The 19,676-nt window shown below is 42.3% G+C and overlaps 1 protein-coding gene across 4 annotated transcripts in view; it reads right to left on the bottom strand.

Moving 5' to 3' along the window:
• APP (amyloid beta precursor protein) overlaps positions 1 to 19,676 on the bottom strand; it is a 281,027-nt gene that overhangs the window by 8,284 nt on the left and 253,067 nt on the right. For 2 of the 4 annotated variants that reach the window (XM_056109208.1, XM_056109210.1), the window contains 3 exons: positions 10,968 to 11,021; positions 4,071 to 4,171; positions 684 to 830 (listed from right to left, as the gene is read on the bottom strand). In XM_056109208.1, the coding sequence (XP_055965183.1) occupies positions 684 to 830; positions 4,071 to 4,171; positions 10,968 to 11,021 (302 nt within the window). The remainder of the gene's footprint in view (positions 1 to 683; positions 831 to 4,070; positions 4,172 to 10,967; positions 11,022 to 19,676) is intronic. The other 2 variants (XM_056109209.1, XM_056109211.1) reach the window with 1 other exon arrangement.

Genomic DNA, 19,676 nt, shown 5'->3' with positions numbered 1-19,676 from the left:
TTCACAAATTGCATTATTTTCCTTTACCTGGCTTTAGAGAAAAGTGTGATTATTTAAGACAAAATAAAAATTCCAGGACTAAAAGGATTTAAACCTAAATACATTTATCTCTGAAAAAGCAACACCCCCCCACTCTAAAATTTCTAATTTCTTCCCAGGTTTTCATTTTGTGGTTCATTTTTCTGTTTGGGCCACACCTGGTGGTGCTCTTGGCTCACTCCTGGCTCTGAGCTCAGGGCTCGCTCCTGACGGGGGTGAGTTGGGGCTGAGGAGACCAGATGGGGGGCTGGGACTGAACCCGGACCAGCCACATGCAAGTGTCCTGCCTGCTCTACTATCTCTCTGGTTTTGCTCCAGTTTTCTTTGAAACGTCTGGGGGGTACTCACATTTTTTTAAAAGCCTGGCATCGTTATTGTTTTGATATTGCAATATGAATTATAATAAGCTACACACAACTCAAGGTCTTCATCATAGTATTTAACCCCAAGACCTTGATTTTAGTCTTTGTAAGTTGGAATGAATAAAAAACAAAGCAAGTGAAGAGCTGTCATTGAACACCAAGTAGGACTGTTTTTTTCCCCAAAGAGATACTTGAATGGTCTGTAGCACACTGCCAAGAAAAAACTTCCCCGTGTAGTCTTTCTTTGATGCCCACATGCAAACACGCAGCCCATTTTCCTACCTCCACCACGCCGTGATGGATGGATGTGTATTGTTTCTTCTTCAGCATCACCAAGGTGATTACAATCACTGTTGCTATGACAACACCGCCCACCATGAGTCCAATGATGGCACCTTTGTTTGAACCCACATCTTCTGCAAAGAATACCTGGAAGATGAACACAAAAAAAAGGGTCTGTAATGGATGAAGTGTGCAAAAAAGTACGAGTACAGAGCACGGAGAGTCAGCTAGTCACACCATTATTTGGGGCTTCCTGGAAAATTCAAAATAACCCCACAGTCTTACTTTTCAAAATTGATACTTGGAGTCTACAAAGGGACAGAAGGTTCTGTTCCTGAGTCTACCTGCCTCTCCCCAGTCATAACCTTAGACAGATAAAACAGAGGCCAGTGGGAGCCTGGCCTGATCTCTGGCAGGGGGAACTTGATTACATATGAATGGATCTTGATTACATATGAAGGTTGGTATTTCCCCGGTCCCAGCTGGTTTCAAACCAAGAGACCTGATGCACGACACCTGATTTAACATACACCTGAGTCCTGGTTTTCCTACAGGTCAAGTCTTTTGACAGCAGGTGCTCAGGGGCGGTTCCTGGCTCTCTATGCTGGCGTTTCCCCTGGCAGCACGAGGGGGACCATATAGTACCAGAGACATTAACTGGGGTGAGCAGGATGCAAAGCAAGAGCTTAACCCCTGCACCATCTCTCCAGCTCCAGAGGGGAGTTTTGAATATAAGGCTAAGTCTTCTGAAGCACAGGAGTTACATGGAAAAGATATCTCAGTTACTTAAGTTTACACACAACAGTTCATTAGGACACTTGGGAACTTTGGGAAGCTTCACGTTAAGAGACAGTTATTTCAAAAAGCAAAAGCAGTTGGTCACCAGATAAAGGTTTTAAAGATCATACGATAATTCATACTATCTTAATACATTGTCTCCAGAAATCCAATAGATTATGTTGCCTTAGATATATAAGGAATTGACAGCATTCTGTCACTGTCACTGTCCTCCCACTGTTCATCAATTTGCTTGAGCAGACCCAGTAACATCTCCATTGTGACAATTGTTACTGTGTTTGGCATATCGAATACATCATGGGAAGCTTGCCAGGCTTTTCCGTGCATGCAAGATACTCTCAGTAGCTTGCCAGGCTCTCCAAGAGGGGCAGAAGAATCGAACTCGGGTCGGCCATGTTGGCTGCTTGCAAGGCAAATGCCCTACCTGCTGTGCTATCGCTCCAGCCTGACAGTATTCTAAATAAAAAAAAAATATTCAATGCAAAATGTGTATTATCGTACATTCATTTTTTTTTTTTTTGCTTTTTTAGGTCACATCTAGTGTGGCACAGGGGTTACTCCTGGCTCTGCACTCAGGAATTACTCCTGGCAGGGGGCCATATGGGATGCTGGGAATTGAACCCGGGTCGGCCGTGTGCAAGGCAAATGCCCTACCCTCTGTGCTACTGCTCCAGCCCCTATTATTTATTATATATTCTTTTACACTGTTTAGATTTCAAACCAATCTACTTGAATGAAATTATAAAAGCACACTGCAACTTCCATGATCTTCTACCACATTAAGTACAATATTTTCTTAGGTAAATGAATGAAAACAACTTTCTAATAGTTTTCTTAGCACTCAGATTAGAAAAATGACCAATTTTCATACTCAGACTTGACCTTCTGGTAATCTTGAAAAGGCAACATAAAAAATGCAGCAAATAAAGCAACTATTCAAAAGGTTTTTTTTAACTTGGAGAAGTCTATTTGCAACAAAATAAAAGCAGTTTATAATTATTCTCCCCCCTAAACCAATATCTAGTTCTATATTTTTATAAAAAGCAAATCATTAATTAACTAATGATACAAGTATGAGGTAATCGGGAGCCTAACTGCAAGGCTGGCCATCTTCCTGTGTCTTTAAGAAAATACTGTAATTCTGTAATATTCGTTACACTAATTATAGTACATTATCTTATCAACGAGTTCAGTAGAGGGAGTTGATTCTCTTAATTGCTGCACTGTTATTAGTCACTGTCGCATTACAGGAGCTGGTGTCATTGCGGAGACCGGCTTTATGACACATGCATCAGGAAAGACAGAGCTGTACATTAATCTTCAGTTCTGTGTCCCACCAGCTCCTACTCATCGGCAGTTCCCCCAATTTTATTAACCTCTTCAGTGTCTGGATCAAGAACAGCCCTGATTATATGGTCATTAATGCCAATCAAGAAACCATGCTCCGAAAAAGCAAAATGTGCTTTCATCAAAAAGATGATGGGAGTGAAGATGCACATCAGTTTTTGAACTGCTCTTATTATTTATTCACAACTAAAAAGGGGCATAAACAATTTCAAGACATTTCTTTTGGTCTTAAATTCATAATATTTGGATTGATATATTTTACTGATGATGATCAGAAAGGTGATTTCTCCTTGAAAGAAATACACAGCACAGACACATAAACAAAATTTCTGAAATCAAGAACTTCTCAAGTCTTATTCTGAGAAACTGTCCCCCCCCCCCCACCCCGGAGCATTTTCTGAGAATTTTATCACCAGTTTTGGTTCATTCCTGAAAGTGTAATTAAATTGTATTATAGATTTTAATATAGGAGCTGGAGCGATAGCACCGTGGGTAGGGTATTTGCCTTGCACGCGGCCAACCCGGGTTCAATTCCCAGCATCCCATATGGTCCCCTGAGCACCCCCAGGAATGATTCTTGAGTGTAGAGCCAGGAGTGACTGCTGGGCGTTGCCACGTGTGACCCAAAAAACAAATTTTAATATGACCTCCTTATTCTGCTTCCTGGGTAAGATGGAAGGAACCTGAACAGGATCTGACTAATTAGAAGTGATTGGCAAAGCTACATCACAATTGGAGCAGCCCTGTGTTTTGACTAATGCCTCCGCCCACCTTGTCCAAAAGAGGTCCAAAGCTCCTACCTAGAGGGGCGCTTCCAAGATAGAAGTTGGGGAGGAGATGGAAAGAGATGTGAGAAAAATGATCAACAAACATTATGCACGTGAATGTCAACAGTCATGAAAACAATTCTGGGAAAGCAAGTAACACTGGTATACCCTCGAGATTTTGAACCTATTATTGACTTAATTTCCTACAAAACAAATTGGAACTTAATGAAAATGGTTGCATTACGCAAATTAGTTCGCCTTTGAATCCTGTGAGGACTCGGTGGCCTTCTCAATTGAAAGGATCCCACAAAAAGAACCTCTTTTGCTGTGCTTCACATTTTCATGACGATCGTCCAGGCAAGCAATTTATTTGTGTTTCTAGCTTTACCTTAACTGGCCTGCAGGCACAGGGTGAGCAAGAGTGAATATGAGATTTTCCAGAGAGTGGCACCAACCCATGGCTTATTTCACGTACCAGCTTCTGATGATGAACTTCATATCCTGCGTCGTGTCGGAACTCAGCATCCATTTTCACTTCCGAGATCTCTTCTGTCTTGATATTTGTCAATCCCGAACCTGTATTGGACCCAGAAGCACGAGACCACAGTGAAGATTTGCAGGAGAGCTCACATATGTTACTTATAAATAAATAAGAGCATTACAACACAACATACATCTTCTTTCCTGACTCGAAGATAGAGGAACATGACTTCAAGAAAAATGGCCCCCTTCACACCTTGAAATTTGTGATCACTGTCTATTTTAGACTCAAAGAAATGAAAGCGTCAGAGTATTCTGAAGTCAAAACTTGCACTTTTTTTTTAGCACATACTATATTTATTTTTTAAAGTAGGGAAAAATAGGAATTTAATGCTAGTTCGGAGCTTGGCAAGGATTTGTTCTTAGAATATACTGATTTGGATTAGGGGCTTTGTTTAGCCTATTAAAGACCCTTTTCTATGTGTCCTTATTCCTTTAGAATAAAATAATAAGAGGCTTAAAAGTGAGCATTAATTACCTGGCAGAACAAAACTCCTACTTTGGGGCTTTGTTCCAATTACAAAGAAGTTATGTTCATGCTGTGAAGCGCTGCAAAAAATCCTATCTTTCAATTCAGGGATTTGCTTTATAGATAACAAATATTATTAGTCCATCTGCTAAATAAAGCAGGTGAAGGACACAATTTTACTTGGGTTACACGTTGCAAGTGGCTTCAGTTCAAATGGGACCTTATATCTCACTCTTGATGGAGTCACTCTGACAACCTTACTAGGTGCTAGGAAACTTGTCACACATCTAGCTGAAACTGAAATGCACAACGTCCAAATGATGTTCCAGTCGAACAATAAGAACTATCGCAAGAGAAAAGGAAGATAATTTGATGGTAAGTCATAGGGGTTGTGACATAGCACAGACTTCCCATTCTCGACTCATTCATCTTCTGAAAAAAACTTCTGTGTAAGAACCTATCTGAAAATAGACACCAGGTCAAGGTCAATCTATCTGCTCTAAGCTACTGTCTCTCCCTTCTGCTTATCAGAATGACATTTTCTTATCCCTGGCCGCCCAATCGTTTTCTACTCTCTAGAGTTCCATAAAGGTCATGGAGAATGGTCCTATGATTTCACCCTCAGGTTTTCTGTCTGGGTAATAAGGACTTGGACTTGGGTAGAGACAAAATTTGGTTTAAAGAGTCCACAAATTTGCTGCCGCCCTTCTCTTTGAGACTGAGTATCATTCCTTTCCCAAGATGATAAACTGGCTTCCAATGAAGGGCATGTGGAAAAGTGACAGTTGGTGACTTCTCACACGAGGACTGTGAGGACACTTTAGTTTGCTTCTTAATTTCCTCTCTGGAATCAACTGTGCCCGGGAAAGCCAGCTGCCATGTTAGGAGGATGCTCAAGTATCTCTTTACTGAGACCTCTGCACAAGTGACTGACGATCTTGGAAACAGACACCTCAGCAACCGGAGAAGTTTCTGGTTTTCAGATGACTGCAATTCTGGCTGATGACTTGATTGCAACTTTATGAGGCCCAGATCCAGACTCACACAACCCCGCCAAGTCAGAATTCTAAACATTTATAAGGGTTTCTCAGTCATGATGCTATCTGATGTGTAACGATAGATAACTAATTTAAGAGACTCAAGATTTTTTTTTTCTATTTTGGGTCACACCCAGCGATGCACAGGACTTACTCCTGGTTCATGCACTCAGGAATGACTCCTGGCGGTGCTTGGGGGACCATATGGGATGCCGGGAATCGAACCTGGGTCGTCCGCGTGCAAAGCAAATGCCCTACCTGCTGTGCTATTGCTCCAGCCCCAAAACTCAAGATTTATCTGATGCTTTTCTCATCTGATGTATATTGTGCTTTAACTTCCCTTTCTTAGATGAATTTTTTAAAATATAGACATGAAAAATGAGAGGCGCAATCAAAGCAGGCCAGTTTTCCTTTCCCTCTCAGTGCTGGTTCTCTGACTGATCCCCCCTAAACCCCAGGCTGCCCCAAGAGCTACATTTATTTCTCTTATTTTATTTTCTGAAGTATCAGCATTCCCTATGGACCCCTAACTTTCAACTTATTCTAATACCTAAACTTATAGGAATGCCTCACTTTATTTTTCAATTATTTAAAAAAAATTTTTAATGTAGGAGTACTGCTATTTTTTTCAGTCATTGATTAAGCTGATTGAACTGGGAACTCCTCATTTTTATCAAGCTGTGGTATTAACTCTTTTATTCCTCATAGTTGATAATATTTTTTTATCTTTCAATAGGACCTTTGAAATCATAGTCCTTGTAAAACCACAGCAATTTCTTATATCCCATCCTTTCTCTGTTACCAGGGTCTTGCCATGCATCGGCTAAAACCGTATTTCTGAGGTTTTATTTATTATTTCTGATTTTGGGGCCACAGCCAGCTGTACTCAGGGCTTACTCCTGGTTCTGTGCTCAGGGATCACTTAGTGGTGGGCTTTGGGACCATACGGGATGCAGGACATCGAATCTGGGTTGACTATGTACAAGGTAATTGCTTTATCCATTGTACTATCTCTCTGACCCCTATTTGTAAAACTCTCTTGAATAGTCTTCCTTTTATTATTTTTAACACATCAATTAATTTTTTTTAGGGGTGAGATGTCACACCCAGTGGTGCTCAGGCATTATTCCTGGCTCTGCATTCAGGAATTATTCCTGATGGTGCTCAGGGACCATACTGATGCTCACGTTGGCTGTGTGCAAGGAAAGCACGCTACCTGATGTACTATCTTTCCTTCCTCTTATTTTTCCCTTTTTGATTTGTGGAAGCAAACAGCAGTAACAAAAAAACTGAATCCAAAATCTTCTAAGCCCACACGGTCTCTAAAAAAATTCCAAGAATACTTTCAGTGACTCCCCAGATATAATCCAAGCATAGTAAGTCACAAGACAGATAATTGTGACTTTTCTAGCTCAGCAGTTTGAGAGACTCTCAGTGAAAAGAACTCTGGGTAGTTCACTTTTGGATGGCGTTCTGTGAAAAGACTTTCTTTCTATGTGTTATATAAGTCACTCTAAAAGGAAGGAAAACTAGCAAGTGTGTATACAGGGAAACACAGTTGAGAATAAGCCGATACTGCAGGTAATTAAATGTGCTAGGCAGTTGCTTTGGGAAGGGAGGGTGCTCCCAAGTCGTGCTGAGTCCTGGGGGTCCCTCTCAGGGAGCCTTGAACACACGGTTTGGGGGTTCAGCGCCAGGGTCTGGGGCTGTGGTGCTGCTTGTGCCCTGCAAAGCTGGGGAGCACCAATGCCCTGTCTGGTGATGCAGGGGCACCTCCAGGGATACCCCGAGTGATGCTCAGGGGACCTTGTGGTGGTGTACATCCAATCAGGGCCTAGTGCATGCGAAACAAGTGCCCTAACCCCTGTTCTATCTCCAACCCCTGCAAGGTCCCTTTAAATGCATTTCTGGGCCATTGATTCATGGGCTCACCTGATGTGTTCCTGAGCTGTGCCGAATCTATTCCTAACTCTGGCAATTTCAGTGCCACCCTACATGGCAGTGAGTAGGGGAGAGCGACGGGAGTGGGGGGAATATTCTCAACTGAGAAAGGAGGAGACACGAAAGCTCTCCTGTAGCTTCCGATCATGGAACTGGTTTCCATGATCAGGAATGGAGAAGGGTGGGAATAAATTCTAGTGGAAAGGGCCACTCCCCTCTCTGCAAAGAACCAGCTAAGCTAATGTACTGTCCTTCCTTCTTTTGCTCAGATGGCAACTGTCTTTGTCTGTTTCTCTCTGGAAGCCAGCCAGGGAGGAATAGCTATGATGGCCATTCTGCCAGAAATACCCGCTTCTCTTTCTGGGTTCCACTGCTTGACATTCTATTCCAGAAGGTGTAGTGCCCTGGTTTTGCAGATAGGAAAGTTAAGAAGTGGCTAACCTAAACCGTGATTATACCCAAATATTTCCTTGAGTTCCTTCAGAGAGACATGAGTGATTATTCGAAAAAAAAAAATGCCATCCAGTGAATGGCATGATAGGACAATTCATCGGAGGGCTTCTAAGTTTGCCTAAATATATTATTAGCCTCAAGTGTGCAGTCTTGAAGTGTGAGCAGTCTTGAAGTGTGACAATGAGAACTAACATCAAGGTTATACAAATAGAGGAAAAACTGATTCAAATGATGGCTCAGTACTGCTGAGTATTTTTACAAGCGTGAAAATAAGAGTGTACGTGTATCTGGATGCATATTCAACAAATGGGGCTATTCACAGACATACTTGAATTAGAATCTTCCTCCTGTATATCTGAACATTTTTTCTCATTTAAGACTTTGGTCTGCAGGAGAAACCCAAAGTCTTAGCGAGTATAAGAAAGAATAGTAGCTGAATTTACTATCTGGTTTGCAGAGAATCACACTTTTTCTTGGCCTATGTACATGTCTCAAACCTTTCAAAACTTCTCCCGAAGTTCATTTTTAGGAAATTGTCTAGATAACAACAACTTTAGTTAGAGATTGGGTTGTTTATTTTGTTTGTTTTGTTTTTGGGCCACACCTGGCAGTGGTCAGGGGTTATTCCTGGCTCTGCACTCACGAATTTCTCCTGGTGGTGTTCAGGGCATCATATAGATGCTGGGAATCAAACCCTGGTCAGCTGCATGCAAGACAAATGATTTATCTACTGTCCTCAGTTCCTCAAGTTAATGAATGCTTTATCTGCTTATATCATAAGCCCCCTGGCTTATATGTTGCTTTAGATTTCATAGCTTCTCTAGTTCTGATGTCCTCTTTCTAAACACATAAAGCCCGTCCCTTTCAGCATTCTTCCAGCTTCTAAGGGCAAGCACCCGAACTTCTGTAGCATTAGTGCATCAATCTGTGTGAGAAATCATGATGAAAGATTGCTGTAACAAAAATTTGGGGTAGGACTTCTTCCTATCCCAAACTGATGCAACACCTCTAACATTCTTTCTAGGTTTTCCCTTAAACCAGGATACTTTTGATTTGACAATGCATGAAAAAGTGCTTTTCATTTTAGATCTTTTTGGAAAGAAGGAAAAACAAATCAACTTGGCGGGGGAGGTGTGTGGTGTGGTGTATGTATGTGGTGTGTGTGTGTGTGTGTGTATGTGTTGTGTGTGTGCATGATCACTCATTCTAAGGTATTTTAGTTGGAGGATATGGGCCTAGTTTGTCCAATGTAGAACTTGATATAATGGGTGGAATGAGTGCTTCTAATTCATATTTTATGACTGCAGATGTAAAGCATCCCTTCCTTCAAAAATAAAGTAGGAGGAAGCTTCCTGGGAAAAAGGCCCACAGCAAATCACACTTATTTTGAAATTAAGCCTCAGCCAGGAGGACCTCCTAGTACCTGAGAAGGACGGGAGATGTCAACTTCTTGCTGACACTCTCCTGGGTGGCACTGACAATAAGGATGCTATTAGGAGAATGGTGACAACGTCTGCTTTACTAAAATTTAGGCTCTTCTGAAGAGCCCTACAGACAGATTCATAAAGTTGATGAGATCTGCTGTCAGAATGTGTCACTTTCCTGTCTCTGTGAATCGTGGCACAAAGGCATGAAGACACCACGAGGCAGATTCTGAGTTCTCAATGGCTCTGGCTGGGGACAGAAATGGCCTGAGCTTGCGCAACCTGTGAGAGGGGCAGAGTCTGCTCCTCTCCTGGCTTCACTGCAAATGACATCCATTCTAGGGATCTCCGAGAGTTAACATCTTCAAATGCGGTTAATTTGGGGGCCAGAGAGATAGCTCAGTGGTTAAGATGCTTGCCTTGCGCACAGTCAACCCTGGTTCAATCCCTGGTATCACATCACCAGGAGTGCCCCTGGTGTAAAGAGCCAGGCCTTAGCCCTCGGGCGCTATCAGATATGGCCCCCAAGTAAAAGCCAAACCAAACCAAAAAACCAAATGAAGTTTATTTCTTCCCTTGATTATCACATGGTATATTATGAAACAAAAGAAGAGAAATATGGGGATCTATATGCATTACTGGGAGCAAAATACCCCATTATCTATGATATATTTTATATATAATATATAATTTGTATACATATATATTATATATGTGTACAGATTCAGTAACATCTACCCTCTTTTTGATTCACTGAAAACTGTCACTGTCACTGTCTTCTCATTGTTCATCGATTTGCTTGAGTGGGCCCAGTAACGTCTCAGTGTTAAACCGATTAACACTGAAAACATTGACTATAAAAAAATGGCCACTTTACTATTGTTGGGAATTTAATATAAAAAAAAATTACCTGTATAGAAAATTATGCATTCGTCTGTTGTACCATTTAAAATCTCACCAAGAATAAGCATATAGAACCCACCAGAGAGAAAAATGTCCTGATTTCCGAACTCTAGATATACACCAGTTCTGATATTTTAGGAAGCCAGGTCTACTCAAGAAACTGACTGGTATGAGGGCAATTCAGTGGGGGAAAGGAGCCATTCAGATACAGAGCAAGAAAGGGAAGGAGAGATATTTACAGAAGCCACCAAGTGGCCAGCAGATCCAGCCCGCACTTGGATGGGCTTCCGTTTCTGAGGATGTCGCCACTAGCCAAAGTTCTAAGGGCTTTGCTGGGCTCTCTGACTTCCCAAAGGCAAGCTCAGCAAAGGAAATCAAAACAGCGACTCAAGTCAGGACCCGAGCAATGGCATGTCAGGAGAAAAAAACAGCCAAGGAGAATTTTCCAGGTTCGGTGTTCCCGGTCCAGTTCAGACCCTTTTCCTCACAATTTGCGCTTTAGAGAAGTGAGTCACGAAGAAAGGAGGGGGGTTGGGGAGGTGGGAAGGCACGGGCTCAAGCTCAAACTGCAGGCTGCTGAGAGGGGAGAAGAAAACCGGTGATACCTGGTCGAGTGGTCAGTCCTCGGTCGGCAGCAGGGCGGGCGTCAACAGGCTCAACTGGGCACAGGAAGCAAGATGCACAGAAAAGCAAACAAGACAAATTGAGATGGTTAAGTCGTGGCTCCTGGACACAGAGCAGGGGAAAGCATGTGCAATCACAAGTTATACAAAGGGAGCAGCTGGCAAAGAACCCTGCTGGGCTAATCCTGAGCATCAAGGAAGGGCCGAGGTCTCGCTTCAAAAGGCCCATGGGTACCCATGGGCCAATCCCATCCCTTCCTTTCCCAATAAAAGCCCTCGCCAGGAAACGCAGCCACATCAAAGAGGAGGGATTGGCCAGCAAGGATTTCCCTCTCAGCTAGCATAAGAGACGGTCTTGTCTTTTTGATGAGAAATAAAATATGATATCCGACCCACTGGACAATCTTAAAGACACCCCATATCACAATGCCCGGCCTTATCTGCTTTCACAGTTAATTAACTATCAAAGAGCCTCTTCCATTCCCAGGGGGCCTGCGATTCTGAATTTATCAGGGAAGTTTAATCCCTCTCTTCTGTTTTCTGCATCGAATTTATTCTTTGTCCAGGGTAGAAGCAGCAGATGAGAGTCTCTCTCCCTCTATTCACTTCCCCTCTCTCTCTCTTTTAGGTTTTTGGAGCTACATACCAGTGTGCTCAGAGGTTACTCCCACCTCAGTGCTCGGGTTGGGGATTCAACCCAGACCTCGGCCCACAGAATGATCTGCCCTGTCTGCTCTGTCTGTGCTTCAGATTGATTTCTACTTGGGAGCAAATACAGTTGAAACTTATGGGCTGAGAATGTTTCCATTCTTATTGGCATCATCTGCTCTCTCTTCCTCTGTGTGTACTTTGGATCTGGTCCAAAGCAAGTAGTGTGGGTGACACAAGAACCTCCACCCGGTTCCCTGGTATCTGGCATCACAAACGTGATGCTCAGACATTATCTCCTTACACTGAGACTGGTCTTCAGAGAATAAGGTGAGGGAGAGCCAAAGCTTTTAGGATTAATCAGTTGACCAGTAGCAAATGAAGCTGAAGAAAGAGGAAAAAAAAAATAATAAGCACCTTCTGTAAGCGCAGAGAAATATAAAGGTAAGAAGGTAAAGGAAAGTCTGAAAAGTTTGACGGCAGGATGAAGGCTTTGTGGGGGAAAGCCACTGAAACTGGCTCCATCATTTCAGTTACAACCACGTGGCTTCCATGTGAAGCATGGCCAGGGTGCTCCAAGATGGGAGATTAGAAGGCCAAATCAATGTTGAACACCTCCCATGGGCAGGAACGGGAGGCAGGAAGGGAACTGGCAGGGGCCAAGGATTCATGAGTAAATCATGGTTCGGACATGAAGACATCTGGGTGAATCACGGAGAAACACGGGCGGGTTCCGCCAGCGACTTGCCAGTGTGGGCAGGTCTGAAGGTTTGCAATTTCCATTACAACTTAGTCCCCAGGCTCTTTCTCCATACACAACACAGAAATAATAACGCCTCTTCTCTACGACTTGAGTGAGAAAAAAATCGTTTTTTAAATCTGATTGAGAGTCTCTCCAATAACTAGAGAACAGCATCTATTCCATAGCTTCTACCAAACCAGCGTTTCCCAGCGTGGGTGAGAGCACCCTTCGGGGGGGGGGGCAATGGAGAGTCCAGAGGGTGGGAGAAGCCCCAAGTGCAACCTGGGCATAGGGGCGCTTTCTGCTTGTTTGCTTCAAGGAAGGAGATTTTGAGGGAGGTTGGGAGTTCACTGTGATTTCTTTTTTTGTTGTTGTTTGTTTTCTGAAAAGAGTTCAGTAAGTTTAGGAACCTTTAGTCTACTGCTCTGAGGAAGAATCGGTTTGGTGCTTTACTATGTTTTAGAGTAAGGCAATTCTTTCTGCAACACGCAAATATAGTTTCTCTGTATTTCAACTTTTTTTTTCCTTCCTGCAACAACGTGGACAAAGTGACTTTGTTCTTCCATGTAAAACAGAGTTTATGGAAGCATGGATCAGTCACTTTTGGAGAAGTTTGACCCCTCACAGTCCCAAATGATGATCCAGTTGAAGTGTGTGCTCAAATACACTCACATTGCAAAAAAAGGAACCGGAAGTGATGATCTCCTACATTATCGAGTTTCATCCTTAAAAGAAAAACCTACTGGGGGAGATGGGGAGTGGGAGGGATACTGGGATCAGTAGTGGTGGAGAATGGGCACTGGTGGAGGGATGGGTACTCTATCACTGTATAACTGAAACCCAAGCACAAAAATTTGTAAGTCAACTGTACCTCATGGTGTTTCACTAATAAAAAATTAAAACAAACAAACAAACAAACAGACAAAAAACCCCTACTCGTGGGGCTGGAGTCATAGCACAGTGGGTAGGGCATTTGCCTTGCACAAGGCCGACCTGGGTTTGATTCCCAGCATCCCAGATGGTCCCTGGAGCACCGCCAGGAGTAATTCCTGAGTGCAGAGCCAGGAGTAACCCCTGAGCATCACCGGTGTGACCCCAAAAAGCAGGGAAAAAACCCCAAAACAAAACAAAATAAAACAAAAACTACTGGTTTGTATGGCAAAGAGTTGAACTTGTGGCTTAAACTTGAGCTCAAGCACCTCAGTGAATCCTGGCTTCATTCTAATGCCACCACTATTTTTTCCGATGTTTGCAGCCAAGGCTCATTCCTTGAGGCTCAGTCTTCTTACAAGAAAATAGCGTCCAGTGCCCCTCGCCCCCCCAGGCCTCACATGCATGTGGAAAAAAAAGAATATTATAAATAATAAAACGCTAATCCACATTCACTACTGGGAATACTGAAAAGCATCAACATGAAGGCTGTTTTCATCAAAAGCCTTATACAAATATGTATTTTACTTGAAATATTGTATGTATGTGTTTTATAGAATATATAAAAATAAAAAGCTTTATAAAAATGGTTATTTTAGGGTGAGGTTATCTCTATGAGCTTTTCTACCCTTTGCTCTTTTCTTTTCTGGTGAGGTTTGACAGTTCTTTTCGGGGCTACAACGAGTCTGTTTTAACACTCTGAGGCTGATTTAATCTGGTTCCAATTCCAAAATACTAACTCATATATTCCACCATCAGGTGTCAACACATTTTAGAAAAGGGCAATGATAACATCACTGTAGGAAAAAAAATGCATCCAAAGAGTCAGCGCAGTGAATGATTTCTAATTGATTACAAATAGCTAATTTTTTCAGATGGAACATTACTCATTGATCCAGAAAGTCACTTCAACATAGCAGTCATAATATTTTACATTGCTCTTAAAAGATATCACATCACCTTAAAATAAAACAAGCAGAAGCACATTATTTAGCTACCTCCAGGATTCCTGCATCAAACCCTTTACCTAAAAGAAGGAAGGAAAAAAAGAAAGGTGCAAATTTGGGCACTGCTGAGTTTGTTTGTTTTGGATTTCCTTGAAGTGGACCAAGTCTGGGCTAAACGCTGCCTAGCCCACCTTTTCATCAGCCCCTGGTGATAACGGAATCCTGGAAAGTGGGCTGACTAATGGATAAAAGAGGCCTTAATAGGACTGGCTGGCAGGCCTAATGAGAGCCATTATTTAACCTCAATTTCACCATTTAAATGGATTTTCTCAAAGCTTCTTTATATTTAAGTCAAATATACCAGGGCTGGAGAGATAGCTCAAGAGTTTAAGCACTCCCATCCAAGTACTAACCAGACCTGACCCTGCTTAGCTTCTGAGATCAGACGAGATCGGGCACATTCAGGGTTTTTAATTGTATCACGATTTACCGAAATTCATCTTATATAAAAATTGACAACTCTACAAAATAAAAAACAAAAACTATGTAGCATTGGTTTGTGGGACACATAGCCAGGTTGCTGAAATTGAGGAAATATGTTCAGAATTAGGTGTATTGTTATTTCTGTCTTTAAAGTAATTAAAATATAACCAGAATGTGATATTACAAAGACCACTGATCAATTTTATTGTCACTGTCACTGTCCTCCTGTTGATCATCGATTTACTCGAGCGGGCACCAACAACGTCTCCATTGTGAGACTTGTTGTTACTGTTTTTGGTAGTACACTTAATAATGTAGAATATTAAAGAAAAAGAGCTTAAGCACATGCGTTGCATGCAGCAGGAGGCCCGGGGTTGATCCCAGGCACTGCATATGGTCCTCAGAGCACTGAACCAGGAGTAATTCTTAAGTACTACTGAGTATGCCCTCCTCATCCCCCCCCCGCCAAAAAAAGAGGCAAGTTCTCTCTGTCCGTATACAATTATGGAAGGTATTTCTTAGGACTGTAAGAGTCAGGGATAAGGCTCAGTGGTCGAACATAGCTCTGTTTGTTTACAGCTGTGTGATTGTGGGCAAGTCACACAATCTTTCTGTTTCCTAAGCTATAAAAATTATTAAGACTCTCATCTTAGAGATTGGGCCTGGGCATTAAATGAGATAGTACAAAGAGCTGCACAAACACACACACACACACACACACACACACACACTCACTCACTCACACAGAGACTATAGTTTTTATGTATGCAGCAGATACAAAAACTCTGACTGGTGACCCGTGAGACTTTCTTGTGAGCACTGCATTCCACGTGGGTCTGAGTGTGGCTGCCTCGCCCAGTTATGAAAAAGCAGAGCTAAAGGAAATGTCTGCAGCCCTGGATTTCATGATCCACGAGAACTGTTTCGCAAACAACAGCATCACTTTGGTTGAACCCTTTAGGCATTGTGACCTGCAAAACCACAGAATTAAAATCCTGAAAGGCAAAGCTCAGTGGTTCATGGGCCTCAAATAATGGAAAAATGTGATACACTAAAAAAGAAAAAACCCACAAACTGAAAAAAAAATGCTTGGATGTCTGCTCCTCACTCAGAACTTGAGTGATTGTTAAGAAAAACAATAAATTTTTGGTAAGCATTAGCAGCTGTCATAAGGACCACAAGAACAATGCAAGGAAATCATTCGGGAATTTTAGTCATTTACCGTGTCTGTGTGGGCACATGTCTGTCAGATAAACAAGGAACATGGATGGGGGAGCGGAAGGGGTGGGGGTGGGGAGGGAGGTGGGGTACAATTTCAGGACTGGATTGTGAAGTGGCTTGTAACGTTCATTAATTTAAAGGTTAATGAATGTTCTCCTTATTACCCTTGAGACAAGCTGGTGAAATCTCTAATCAGATTCTAGTGCCATTAAAACGAAAAGATCTGTTACTGCACATTGATCATCGTGTAGATGTTTTGGTTAGTAAGAGCTCTTTGTACCATCTCGTTTAATGTCCATGCCCTATCTTTAATATGAGAGTCGTATTTACTTTTATAGCTTAGGAAACAGAGAGGTTGTGTGACTTGCCCACAGTCACACAGCAGAGCTGGAATTTAAACTCTGATCCCCATCCTCCACAGGTGAGAGTAAATTGGTGGGCTGAGTGGAGATGTTATTTCTGGGCTGTCACCAGGACTGAAACGTAGAGAAGATATTGCTTCTCCAGGGTGGAAACTGGGAATGCTGGGTGCTGGTGGTAGGCAATCCCTCATAGGTGAAAAAGTGTCCTGCCCCCCTCTAGGAATTTCGTTCCTGCTGGACATTCATGTCGAATGATAGTGTGAGTCCAGCATTAAGCTCAGTTTTATAACAGGAACACAGGGCATTTTGCACAGGTTTCACTATAACCCACCTACAATATAAGTGCACCACTGTAAGGAAGTGAGATTTCGGCAGTGGGTAACACCCTCAACTAACTGCTCCCCACTAGTAGCTGAGTGAACGCTTACAGGAGGAAACGCTCATTATAAATGAGGTCCTTGACATAGAAGGACTGTACTCATTTGTGGAAGATAAAGTAACATAATGGGAGACTAACACCCAAGGACAGTAGAGATAAGGACCAGGAGGATCACTCCACGGCTTGGAAGCCAGAAGCCAGCCTCGCATGCTGGGGGAAGAGGCAGTTGAGATAGAGAAGGGACCACCAAGTAAAGGATGCTTGGAGGGCTCGTTCGGAATGGGAAATGCCTGCTGAAAGTAGACTATAGACCATGATGGCCACTTAGTACCTGTATTGAAAACCATAATACCCAAAAGGAGAGAGAGAGTAAAAGGGAATGTGCCTGCCACAGAGGCGGGAGGGGGGTTAAAGGGTGGTGGTGGGAGGGATACTGGGAACATTGATGGTGGAGAATGGGCACTGGTGGAGGGATGAGTACTAGATCATTGTATGACTGAAACGTAAGCAAGAAAGTTTGTGAGTCTATAACAGTACTTCATGGTGATTCATTAAAAAAATTAAAAAAAAATGAGGTCCCTTATATTGATTTCTCCCTTACATTTTGTCAATCCATTTTATCTAAAAGACGACTCAACAAGTCCCCTGTGTATCAGCACTGATCCCTGAGCACAGAGCCAGGAGCAAGCCCTGAGCATTATGGGTAGCCTACCAACTCCCCTCACTGCCTCCCCCCCTCCACCCTGGAAAAAAAGATGACTCATTAAAATTTTCCTTAATGTTATTAAAGGATCATGATCAAGGAACCACATGTAGTGACCAGGGACTGAATGAAGTGTTCAATGCAGATGCCTTTTCTTGTTCTTTTTCTTTTTGAGTCACTTCCGGCATCGCACAGGGGTTACTCCTGGCTCTACACTCAGGAGCCACCCCTGGCGGTGCTCAGGGGACCACATGGGACACTGATTATTGAACCCGGTTCGGCCGCGTGCAAGGCAAACACTCTACTCGCTGTGCTATTGCTCCAGCCCCAAGGTAGGCACCTTTAGCACTTGGGCTATCTCTCTGGCCCTTGCACTGTAATTTTCTTTTCGTTTTTTGGGGGGCTACACCTAGCGATGCTCAGAGGTTACATCTGGCTCTGAGCTTAGGGATCACTCCTGGTAGTGCTCGGAGGACCATATGGGATGCCAGAACACGAACCAGGGTCAGCTTGTGCAAGGCAAATGCCCTACCTGCTGTATTGTTTATTGCTGACGCCATGCACCTTAATTTTCTATCAAAGAAAGCTTGCGTCTAGACCTTAGACAAGCTGCTTCTATCACCCTCTCCATGAAAGCAACCAATGTTGCTAAGGGAAAAGTTAATCTCAAATGCATTTGAATTTAAAGAAAGACTGGAATTTGTCACAAAAATTCTCAGACTACAGGGTGAGTATTTAAAAAGGCAAAGGTGGACATAAAAAATGGACATTCAACTCTCAGCATTCAAGCAGTAACAAAATTTAGTTTAACTTGGGTCACTGTAGGATTACCCAGATCTTTTCTCGGGGTGTGTGTGGGGCACACTTGGTAATACCCATGGCTTACCCCCTGGTTCAGTGCTCAGGAATCACGCCTGGCAGTGTTCATGGGTCCATATGCGATTCCAGGGATATAACCTGAGTTGGCCACATGCAAGGCAAGCTCCCTCTACTTTGTACTATCTTTCTAGCCCTTTCCAACCGAGATTCTGGTAAGAAAAAAAAAATCTTCCTAAGATTTTTCCTCTTTGGAAGATTGATTTTAAGAAGTGTTGAAGTTTTCATTATAACCATAAAACAACTTTGCTGTCCCCATCATATATCCTTCCTAAAGGATGCCCTTCATGGATCAAGGAGACACATTGTAGATGATTACTAACATTATGAGAAATCTACCTGAAGATTTTCCGCACCTATTCTTCATTTTATTTATTTATTTACTTATTTTTTTGGTATTGATTATTTAAAAGATGCTTCTCCAGTGCAGTAACTCCTAGCACTGGAGAAGAATTAGTCTAAAGAGCATCCTCATTGCTCTGGTGTATAAAAAAATGGTAAATAGTCTATATTACAAATGTCAAAATTGCACTAAAATTGGTCACAGGCAAAACCCTGTGGTGAAAACATGCTAGTTGTATCCAAAAATCAATTGTTGGAATTTTTATACTTTAACCATGTAAAAATGATATGGGATAAAAAGGTAGGTTCCACGTGAATGTTTCTGCTAAGAAATCCGCCATAAAAGATCATCACATATTGCACTCTCTTATTTATTACAGAGACAATGTTACTTCTCTGAACCTTAATGGAAAAGCATTTAGAACAATGTGCTTTTAATGTTGATAGCTACTTTAAATTTAACTTTCTAAAAATACACAGTAGTTTAATTTTAATCTCCCCCCCTCACCTCGGTCCTCCAGGGTGGGGTCTTTGGCCCCATAAGTCAAATGTTGAGCTACATTCCCCAAATTCCTCAGTCCTATAGCAGTTTTAATCTTGAGCAAAATGGCATTTTATTCCAAAGTGGTGTTCTATCTTTGCCTTTAAGATCTATGGCAATCTGAAATCTAATGCACTGGAACAAATAAACAATGAAGACTACTTTGGTGCCTTTCAAATCTCCATTTAGATAGGCTTCATCAGAATCTGTCTCTGCTCGGGGAACTGTGATTTCCATAATTCATGTTCACTTTCTGCAAAGGTGGGCATTCTAAGCCAGTGTCTCACCGCAAATTCAAATGGAACACGAGCTCTTTATTTCCGGAAACAACAAAATACCTCTTGGGGAGAAAGCATTTGAGACAGTTTATCAAAATCCAGTACCCAAGGACCTGAGAGAAACACATACACACACACACACACACACACACACACACACACACACACCCTCTACTTATCAATCTATTGATCTACGGATCTATCTACCTCTCTCTACCTATCATGATCTGTGGTTTTTC

The sequence above is a fragment of the Sorex fumeus genome, unplaced genomic scaffold, assembly GCF_029834395.1.
Source record: "Sorex fumeus unplaced genomic scaffold, SorFum_2.1 ptg000265l, whole genome shotgun sequence".
In the NCBI taxonomy this organism is placed as follows: Eukaryota; Metazoa; Chordata; class Mammalia; order Eulipotyphla; family Soricidae; genus Sorex; species Sorex fumeus.
The sequence above is the reverse complement of the archived record's forward strand: the minus strand, read 5'-3'. Positions and strand labels throughout refer to the sequence as shown.